Source organism: Brassica napus, chromosome A6 (assembly GCF_020379485.1).
Source record: "Brassica napus cultivar Da-Ae chromosome A6, Da-Ae, whole genome shotgun sequence".
NCBI lineage: Eukaryota > Viridiplantae > Streptophyta > Magnoliopsida > Brassicales > Brassicaceae > Brassica > Brassica napus.
The window spans coordinates 1,767,463-1,778,297 of NC_063439.1; the positions used below are offsets into that span (position 1 = coordinate 1,767,463).

The 10,835-nt window shown below is 34.6% G+C and overlaps 3 protein-coding genes and 1 pseudogene across 3 annotated transcripts; 2 read left to right on the forward strand and 2 right to left on the reverse strand.

Annotated features, from left to right (window-relative positions):
- Nucleotides 1-567: 567 nt before the first annotated feature.
- On the forward strand, nucleotides 568-1,401 carry LOC106437018 (putative FBD-associated F-box protein At1g50980). The gene has a single exon (XM_013877960.1). The coding sequence runs from the start codon at nucleotides 568-570 to the stop codon at nucleotides 1,399-1,401; it is 834 nt and encodes a 277-aa protein (XP_013733414.1).
- A 2,836-nt stretch (nucleotides 1,402-4,237) lies between these two features.
- LOC111198791 lies at nucleotides 4,238-4,754 on the reverse strand (annotated as a pseudogene).
- Nucleotides 4,755-5,302: 548 nt separating this feature from the next.
- Nucleotides 5,303-6,251, forward strand: LOC106404823 (early nodulin-like protein 3). Its single transcript, XM_013845488.3, has 2 exons — nucleotides 5,303-5,631; nucleotides 5,716-6,251. Exons 1-2 carry the CDS (start codon nucleotides 5,466-5,468, stop codon nucleotides 6,123-6,125), a joined length of 576 nt encoding a protein of 191 aa, XP_013700942.2. The 5' UTR covers nucleotides 5,303-5,465; the 3' UTR covers nucleotides 6,126-6,251.
- LOC125610085 (protein disulfide-isomerase 5-3-like) lies at nucleotides 6,237-10,431 on the reverse strand. Its single transcript, XM_048781817.1, has 15 exons — nucleotides 10,284-10,431; nucleotides 9,994-10,084; nucleotides 9,770-9,864; nucleotides 9,605-9,662; nucleotides 8,716-8,900; nucleotides 8,562-8,619; nucleotides 8,351-8,391; nucleotides 8,188-8,262; nucleotides 8,037-8,093; nucleotides 7,877-7,943; nucleotides 7,386-7,511; nucleotides 7,083-7,304; nucleotides 6,852-7,013; nucleotides 6,579-6,656; nucleotides 6,237-6,489 (listed from the first exon to the last, which is right to left on the reverse strand). Exons 1-15 carry the CDS (start codon nucleotides 10,322-10,324, stop codon nucleotides 6,412-6,414), a joined length of 1,434 nt encoding a protein of 477 aa, XP_048637774.1. The 5' UTR covers nucleotides 10,325-10,431; the 3' UTR covers nucleotides 6,237-6,411.
- Between the last annotated feature and the right edge of the window lie 404 nt (nucleotides 10,432-10,835).

A 10,835-nucleotide genomic window follows, 5' to 3' on the forward strand; every position in this document is an offset into this window, starting at 1 on the left:
ACTTTTGATTTCAAATAAAATGATAAAGATAATAAAAGATATTATATTTACATTATGTAAAATTTGATATAGTTTCTATGGAATGGTCCAAACAAAAAGTCACACATAAAAGAATTCATGACTTAAATAGTATTAGATTGTTACCATTAGTAAAGTTTTATTTCTTTTCAGTCAACATCTAGTGCATGCATTTAGGCTATAAATCAAGATATATTCTAATAACTTTTTTTAATATGGAAAAATATATATACATTTCTGGTAACCACCTTGACTATAAATACTTCTGTAATAGGGTGTTTTATTCTTTTTTCCTCATTTTAAGATGGAAATAAAAAGAATAAAATAAGAAAAAGAAAAAATGTAACGTATATTTGAAAAGTAAAGTCTGAACACGATTCTCATTGGGATATCAAAACTCTATAAAAGCATACATGCACAGATTTGTAGAATTGAAGAGAGCACAATCACAAATACAAGATAAGGTTTAGATCTTTTCAAAAAAAAAAAATCACCGGTTGAGTTTAGGGTTTGTTCCTTGGTGTTGAAAATTTGGCTATTGTCAAAGCAATGAGGAATCAGAATCGTAGGAGTCCTAGGGGGGATAAAATCAGTGAGTTTCCAGACGAGTTGCTGTTGAAGATACTGTCTTTTCTACCTAGTAAAGATGTTGTAGCCACGAGTGCCATTTCAAAACGGTGGAAGTCTCTTTGGAAGGAGGTAAATACATTCAGATATGATGCTACTCCTCCATATCCTCTCACTTGTCAAATGTTTGATCTATTCATTAGAAGCAGATCAAATGTAGAGAGCTTACAGCTCAAGCTGAACCCAAATAACTCGACACAGGACATCAGAGATTTGGTTAATGATGCAGCTTCTCGCTCTTTGAGAGAGCTGAGAATAGAGATGGTTTACAAATCCTTTGAGTTTCCCCAAAACTTGTATCTTTACCCACAACTTGAAACCCTCATACTTGAGAAACTTAGTCTTGTGGATATTCCACCTAATGTTTCATTGATTGGCCTCAAGAAACTCAACCTTTTATCGGTTAGATTCTCAAACGACGAGTCTGTGCAAAGGCTGCTAAGCATCTGCCCACGTCTTGAAGACTTGGTGGTGAGAAGAAGCACATATACCAATGTGATGGTATTTACTATTGATGTGCCAACGCTGAAGTGTTTATCTATCGATAATACGTCTGGGGAATCTCGGCCTGAAGGTGTTCATGGGTTTGTGATTAATGCACCTTCTTTAAGGTGCTTTAGCATTAAGGACACCTTCAGCAACTATGTTCGGTTTGGAGATATGCCCGAGCTGGTCAAGGCGAGTGTCAACATTATTTGTGACCAACCTATACCGACCGCGAGAGAGAAGGTGCAAAGTACATCCTCGAAAATGTGAGTCGTCTAAAAAAGGCTGCTGCATTCTACTCAAAATATGAAACATGATGTACTGAAGGATTAGAATGTGTGGCGTGTATTGTATGCTTGTGTTTGAATAACTTCTTTGTTATTAATAAGTTGGAATAGGTAGTTTCCAACATATCTTGTTGTTATTTGCTATCTGTGTTTATTACTGTATTAATAAGTTGGAATAGGTAGTTTCCAACACATTACTTGTTATTTGCTATCTGTGTTTCTTATTATTGAGTCAGTGAAGGATTGATTGTTCGTTATTATGTATGTTTCTCGGTTTCATCATGTATAAAAAAAGGAAAACATTGCTCTATAGTCTATGATCAAATGTAAGAAAGTGTGCAAATGTACCATGTTCGTAATCATAAGAAAAAAATTCCAAACAATAAAAAGACAGGGATAGTGTTCCAACTTATACACCAACCAAAGTCACAAAACATCCATGTCTCAAGTTACTTTTTAAGAAAACAATTAAAACAAAAACTCCATAGAACAAGAGTTTTCGAGGAGAGTAATACATACACATTTGATATATTTACATTGAATTTGCGATGATTCAGCACAACAGATACCCAAAAAGTATAAAATATTTTTTTATGGGTTGCGGAATTCACTTTAAAAACTCATATTAGGCATGAATTCACAAGAACATTTGCTTTAGGGTTTCAGACGGGATGATCTCCCTAAATATATATCATGTAACCTGTTTTTGCTTATTTTCTTTCATCCGCTAAAACACAAATAAGTATAGGATTGTTCGTAGATAGATAATACTGCAATAGTTTCTCAAGTTGAGTCACTCTAGTAATTTTTCCAAGTAACAACCAAAAGGAAAAACAACCAACGCAAAGTAACAAAAAATGTATTACAACGAGAAACAAAATTACAAACCCAACAACAAAGAAACTGGATCGTTCCCTTGCCAATGGATTTCTAGTTTGCCAAATAGTGTTGCTTCCTTTCTCCTTCACAGACGTCAAATAACTTCCTCCGAAGCTGAAGACGGTATATAGTAATTGACTCAGAAAAATATATATACATTTCTGGTAACCACAATGACTATAAATATTTTTGTAATACGGTGTTTTATTCTTTTTCTCGTTTTAATATGGAAACAAAAAGAATAAAAAAAGAAAGAAAAAAATGTAACGTATATTTGAAAAGCAAAGTCTGAACAGGATTCTCATTGAGATATCAAAACTGTATAAAAACATATGTATATACACAGTTTTGTAGAGATGAAGTGAGCACAATCGCAAATACAAGATAAGGTTAAAATCTTTTTTTTAATAAAAAAAAAATTGCCGGCTGAGTTTTGGGTTTGTTCCTTCATTCCTTGTGTATAAGAATCTGGCTATTGACCTATTGTCAAAGCAATGAATAATGAGGTTCATATGAGGGTTACAATGAGTGAGTTTCCAGACGAGTTGCTGCTGAAGATACTGTCTTTCCTTCCTAGTAAAGATGTTGTAGCCACGAGTGCCATGTCAAAACCATGGAAGTCTCTTTGGAAGAAGGTAAAGACTTTCAGATATGATGATACTCTTCCAAATGATGGCACTTTTTATATCTTTACGCTATTTATTAGAAGTAGATCAAGTGTAGAGAGCTTGCAGCTCAAGCTGAACCAATCTTTTTTTGAGTGTACTCATCAACCCTTTCGTTGATTATTTAGTTGCTCGCTCTTTGAGAAAACTGAGAATTGAGATGCTTTACAACTCTTTGGAAAAGGTAGTTTACAACATATTTCTTGTGATTGATTGTCCTTTATTTTGTTATGTTTCTCTGTTTCATGTCTAACAAAATCGAATACATTTCTTTTGAGTCTATTATCAAATTGTAAGAAAGTGTGCAATGTACAACAAGATCTGTGAGTATTAGTGTGGTAGGATAAATAAAAATAAAGACAGAAAATAAACCATGTTGATCATCCTAAAAAAAGGCTTAAGCAATAAAAAGACACATTGAAAGTGTTCAAGCTTATACACCAACCCAAAGGCACAAAACATCCACGGAGAGACACAAATCCAACTTACTACAGGTTTCTTCTGTCTCAAGTCACCTTTTAAAGACGTACAGTTTAAACAAAAACATCATAGAACAAGAGTTTTCGATGAGAGTACTACATTGAATTTGCTATGATTCAGTGCAAGAGATACCAAGCAGTAAATATTTTTTTATGTATTGCGGTTTTAAGTTTAATTACTCTTATTATCCATTAATTCACAAGTACGTTAGTTTTAGGGTTTCAAACCAGATGATCCCTGTATATATTTAAACCACATAACCCTATTGTTTCTGAACGTATCTTCAGCCTCCATTTTCAAATTACCTTCACTGGTTCCAATCAGGGTGAATATCGTTTAAGAGCTTAGAGATGAAAATCAAAGTTCAATTAAAGTCCAGAACATAAAGCATCCCAAAGATAATAAGTGGAGCTTAAAGATAAAGTTCCAGATTTAGTAGCACGAGATGTAGTTCCATCAGGTTTTGTAATCACTTAGAAAAGATATATCTCTTGTCATATGATGTGAGGCACCTGTGTCAATAATATATAACATCATGAAGATCAGTGTTACCTGACAAACAAACCATCTGTGGTCAGTTTTGTTCGATGGTTTTGTAGAAGATTGATGAGTGCGGCGATTTGATCAGACGAGGTTGAGAGAGAGACAAATTGTCTGATCCACTCAAGGGTGTGTTGCCTGTAGCATTAGCTCTCCCGCAACCGCGTTAACCGACCAACAACTTCATTAAACTTTGCGTATAGTGAATGAGGAGAAACAAGATCTACAAATCTTTCAACATCCTAACATTGTTCTAATTAGCTTAAGCTTTGTCCTTTAACTTAACCAAAGATCTGATAACGCCAGGAGGAACACTCTCAGCAAGAGCCCCAAGTTCAGATAGAAAAAGAGTCTTCTCCTTAACTAAACTCTGAAAATTCTTCGATTCAAACCCCATCTTCTCTTCATCTACACATCAACAAGAGATGCCAATTTCTCATCAGACTAGTAGAAGAAGGAACACTAGTCTTTGTTGTCCGGTCTTTCTTCCTGAGTGATGTAAGAGCCTCTCGGTTCGCATTCCTCTCCCTGTCGTTCTCCACCATCTGTTATTACACACTATATGCTCCATATTGGTTAACGAACTCTCAGGATTGGTTACCTGACTTCGGATTAGGAAAATCTGATCAGCTTCAGCGTCATATTTCTCCAATACTTCAACAATCCTTTTTGGATCCAACTTCATCTTAAGTTTAATAGAACAAAGCTGGAGAACAGCTAATTAATAAGTGAAAATGTCATATCTACTCACAAAACCATGCTGATCAAAAGAGAAAGCATTCTTGTCTAAAGAGGTGATAAGGAGCCCATTCCGTCAATCTTCTGAAGTAAGATAACATAATATTGAATTGAATACCAAAGCAATTTTTTCTCAAATATTTAAGCAGTTGAAGAGACAATTGCAAAACAGTATAAAAAGTAAAAAGAAAAAGAAAAACTCAATAAAAAAGGCCAATTCCTGGTTTCGCCTCTGACTTCATTTATAAGCAAATCATTTGAAGCTATATTATCATTATCACTTAGCTAGGGCTTGGTGTTTCTTACAAGGAAAAGGTTTTTTCTCAGTTGCCTTGCAACTCAAGCAATCAGAGGGCAAAACAATTCTTATGACAGAACCCGTTTCCATTAATAAAAAATAGCAAAACAATTCTTAAGAGTACCATAATTTTTTTTCCTGTTCTAAATGCATCACCAGCTTTCTTAAATCTTATCACAAATTCTATCAAATTGATTCAAACTCGTTACTTGTTAACAAAGTCACCAAAGATTCCAAACATTTATGAAGTCACCCAAAGATTCTAAACATTTTATGCTTTCCTTTGCTTTTGTCCTCAGGAAACCAAAAGGAGTTGAGACAATCTGAAGAAAGTTTGCCTAAAAGCCTTACCTTTTGTATAAAAACTCTCTGTCCTTTCACCATATACTCCTAAACATACATTCATATAAACTCTCAAAAAGTTTAAGAGACCTAAACATAACAAAGATGCTTCACAGGTTCAGCTTTCTTGTGTGTCTTCTTCTGATTATTAACACGGTCTGCGCCAGAGAGTTTGTTGTAGGAGGATCAAAAGGTTGGACTGTTCCCTCAGATGATCAACTATACAATCAATGGGCAGAGAAAAGCAGATTCCAAATCAGTGACTCTTTGCGTAAGTTCCTAGTAAACCTACTCTGCTCTATTTGATACATAGATCTTTATGATGGCATCATACTCATGGTCAAAAGTAATGCAGTGTTTATCTACCAACCAAACCAAGACTCAGTGCTTCAAGTGACAAGAGATTCTTACGATAGCTGCAACACCGAGGAACCCACTGCTAAATTCACAGATGGACACACTTCCTTCAATCTTGACCGGTCTGGACCATACTACTTCATCAGTGGAAACAAAGACAATTGTCACAAGAACCAGAAGCTTATAATCATTGTCATGGCTGATAGAAGCAATACAAAGACAACAACCACATCTTCACCACCTCCTTCACCTTCAGTAGAATCCTCACCCTCTCCTACTTACACAGGAACCTTTGAAATAACCCCGGCGCCTTCACAAGATACTCCTGGAAACTCAGCTTCGCCTTTTGCCTCCTCTGTTCTGCCTTCTGCTTTCATTGTTACAATGTTTCTTTCTCTTTTCAGCTAAGTTGGTAAATTAGTGTGTATATGTGTGGTGCTGTTCTTTTCTCTTTTCAGATAATGTAAATGATATGCAAAAACTTATATAACCATTAGACCAATATATATGAAGGATAAAGAAACTATAGATCAAGAATCATCAAGATGCTATTCTTTATCTTCTCTTTGATACTGTTATTGCAAAACAAATAGAGTCTACAAATTATTTAAGAACCGAGTTCTTCTTCTATGGTTTTGTAGATCATAAGAAATAAAACTGAAAAATTCAACATGTAATCACTCGCTCGTCTCTTTCAAAAGTTCTTCCCTAGCTCGACCTTTTTCATTATTCCGTAAGTGCTTTGAAATATCGAATCTAGTATCCCGGCAACCTGAAATCCAACAAGCAGAATTATAGTTTCACCATGGAATACATAAGAGAATGATGGAAATTTAGAGGAAGAAAAAAAGAATACTATACCGTGAAAACACCACCTATTATGGCGCAAACATTTGTAATGAAGTGTGAGAATGACTTTGGGTTCTCGCTTATCAATACCTAGAAAAGAAAATGAGCACAACAGTAAGCAGGGAGGGCATCTTCTAAGCACAGCCGGATGAAACATTCGTCTTGGCTCCCAAATTTTTAGAGCCATTATTCATATGTTGTGTGAACCCATTGTCGATTTTTTTTAATTTTAAAATTAACATAAAAATGTTTATGGTAAGAGAGAGATACAATGAAGAAAGAAACCTGCATGGGAGAGAGGTCGAAGTGAAACTTTGCAACAGGGTAATAGTAACCATGAGCCACACTGCTATGAGCTGTATATTCATATTCCTCAATCACTGAGTGTTCTTGACCGAACCTTCTTGAAACTACTTCTGTTTTGACTACTTGAAGATAATGTTCGATCTGTATTTTTCCCGATGTTAAAAGAGAAACCAAGTAGTAACTTCACGTAAAAATTATGTGAAAACTTACAGTAACATTGGCAGCAAACTTTCCTTCATTAACGAACCATTTTCCATTAAGCCTGTCATGGCTTAGACCAAGATAAGGCAGTAGCCGCTTCATATCAGTCAACAACCTATCTGAAATCAGTCTACCAAATGAGAGATGATTTACAAAATGTGTCATGTTCATTCGAGAAGCATCGAATGAATGAGATCCTGAAACAGCTGAGATAACGAGTTCACCAGGAACCTGAAAAAAACCAAAAAAAAAACAAATAATTACCAATAACAAACCATTAGAAGAAGAGATAAGAACATTGTAAACTCTTACCTTCTTGGCACGCACATAGCCTTCGATTCTACAACCTCCACTAACTGGTGCCTTTCTAATACGTGAAGCCGCATGATTAGTTGTACCATCAAACTTCTTGATAGGTCTGAGCAGTTCTTCCACCATCTGCAAGAAACAAATCTTCTTATGTATATATAGTGATAAATTAGATAGAAAAATGTGTATCTTACAGGTCAAGATTGTAAAATCCATAAAGCCTATAATGATCCTGAAATATAGTTATAGCATATCTACACTATAACTATATTTTCAGTTGTGTTAAATATGAATTAATCAAAGTTTATATTATTTAGTGTTAGCAATATGTTTATGCCAGTCACTATATTTATAAACCTTGTATCAGACACAACACAATAACACAGTCTAACATTCTTATTCTATAATTTTTTACATGTATACAGAGTGGTATAAGGATGAAACAATTAAAATTATATATTCCTAATGGTATAATATAATTCAGTTTAGTCTACCTTGACTAGGCTCTCTGTGTCCCGATTTCCATGGTAAGAATCATGTTCTTGGTGCCCATCATCCCCCCTGAGCAAGATTAGATAGTCAAGATAGTAAGCAAAACAGTTGATCAGCATGCTACGGGTAGATTTAAGCAGCTAAAGGCCACAATAAGCTCACCTAAGATCACTACCGTTGTGGAAAATACGAATAGATGGATAGCCTTGTATATGATACCTTGATTTGATAGATTACGATATGTCAAACTAAAACAAAACTATTTTGAAAACAAGATAAAGGAATATGGGAGTGAAACATAACAATGATTTACTTTGTGCATAGAGTAGGTTCTTCAGTGCAATCAACACTTCCAAGAAGGACACGTCCGTCATTCTCAGGGCCATATCTGCAATGCCAAAGAGTCATCAGAGAAACATACGACTTGATGATTCTTCAAAGTTTACTAACAAAATAGAAAAGAACACAATACACACTTCTGTCTTGTAATTTCAGCTGCTTTCTCCCAAGATGGTCTCTGAAAAGTTTTAGCATATATAAGAAAATGAACACTGTAAAAGACTAAGCATGAACATACGGTAAGCAGACCAGTAAAAACTCACAACATTTTTGATTCATCTATCAATAAGAAACTGTTACCTAGTCTTTATAAGATATTTTAATGAAAAAAATTAAGAAAAACATTACCAAGCGACTACTCCAGTAGCACCACGGCGCGTAGAAGTTAACAACCAAAATTGGGAATCTGCATAAAGAAAGTTCGGTTTCAGTAGTTCATCAAACACTTGGACATGTACTTATAGTAGTAGTAAATACAAAGTAAAAGAAGTTGCCAACTTACTTATGTGAAATCTTGTCAAAAGTACCACCACTTAAAGGTATAGCAGCATAAGTATTGTCGTCATGGTGTTCGTCTCCATGGTTGATGAGATCTGAGTCAGGGGTGGGGTGGTACTCCTCACCAGTGTCTCTTAAGTGCGGATCAATTGGAACTTTCTTTATTGTTTTCGTTAGGTTCAACCTGTTCTGAAGAATTACCAACAAAGTTTAAACATAGGTTATTTGACACAACACCTAGCGTGAGTGCTACTTTTGCTGTTATTTTCCTCTCATTTCATGTTTTTTTTTTTGTCTTCAACATGCATAAACTCAACTAACTATCCAAACAGTTAGGCTTTGACATTCATGTATTAAATTTTTAGGGTCGGTTATTTTAGATATCATATACTATGGTTTGTGTAGGAGAGTTTAGGATCCATTAAAAACCTGGGAAATTTGGTATGAGTTTGATAATAAAACCATGAACGGGCTAATATCTAGGAAATTTTTTTTTTAGTTCCGGTTCGGTTTAGTTTTTTGGATAATTCGGGTACAATATGGGTAATTCAGATAAAATATCGCATAATTTGGAGAGTTCAGATAAAAAAAAATCAGATAACTCAAATTATTTCGGATAAAAGAAAATCGGATACTCTCAGATATTTTTAGTAGGGTTATAAATCATCTTAAAAAATTATGGTTATTTTATAGGTATAAAATAAGTTCTCAATTTAGTTTCGGTTCAGTTTGAATATAGAAATATAGAAACCATTCAGATATTTCTGAATTTCGATCGGTTTTTGATTTTTATATATCAGTTCAATTAGATACTTAAGATTTCTGATAAATTGTCCAGGCCTACGAACAGTCGCTAGTAATGTATTCTGGCAGAAGTAGAAACAGAAACTTACAGTTGACAACACGTCGCTTACTTCAAAAGTTGCAAATTCACATGAGAGAGCAGGAAAGCTACCAAAACCAAAATATCAATGTATCAAGAAACCAAACATATAACATATACAAAGAAGAATGAATGATACTAACAAAATAGCATGCAGGTGTATTGTTCATTCTACCTGACATTGAAATCAATTTGTAAGAAGTCATCGTCAGAGCTATTGTCAACCACTACAGATGTTTGAGTGGTAACTGCCAAATAAGTACTCAGCTCCTACAAGTACAAATCATTAGATAGAATCATTGGACAATGCAGAAGCATATGTGATAGTCTTTACACAAACAAAATCAAATAGATCCGAAAAATCCGAAGCCAAGGCAAGAAAGAGAGGACGTTCTTTACCATTCCAAACAAAAACATCATAGCCAGGGCAGCTATAATGGATAAACCAGCACCAGAGAGAGATGCCTCTGTCAAATCTCTTGGAATTTTCCTAAAATAAGAACACAAAATTACACTCATACACAATTTTCTGTGAAATGTTATCCATAATCTAGAAAACAGGCATAATTAATGCAACATACATAGTGTCCAAATATATACATAGACTTTTTTTTATATATATTCATAGACTTTACGCATATGTATCATCTAAAATGGGACATAAGAGAGGAAATGCAAGAGAGGGTTACCTGTAGAAATCAACGGACTTGATCTTGGTAGTGGAAACCATGACTGCGACAAAGAAGAAACAAAATTAAACAAAAGCAGATCTCGAGAGTGATCTCTATCTCTTTTTTTTTTTTTTGAATGATCTCTATCTCTCGTCTGAAAATAAAATAGGAAAGTATTTCATACTATATTTAGAACTAGAATTAGGGTATCACTCACACGTGAAGTACTCTGCTTCGATCTTGAACTTTGACCCTTCTTTAAAATAAAATAATAAACTTTTTTAAATAAAGAACTTTGACTATTAAAAACGTCGTCGTTTGCTCTCACATTTTCAAAACGTTACCGTTTCGAAAACTCGACCAAGTGATCGGAATCTGACTGAAGAGAACCAATCAGAGGATCAATGACGAGAGCGGTTCTAATAGTCAACACATTTTGTAGGTACTTGTTGCTGAGTCAGATACATCTGAGTACTCTCTAGCTGAACCTTGGGCTAAATTGGTTCAATTTGTTCGGATACATCCTTATCCTTATGTGTTAACTATTAGAACTACATCCTTTCCTGTTAC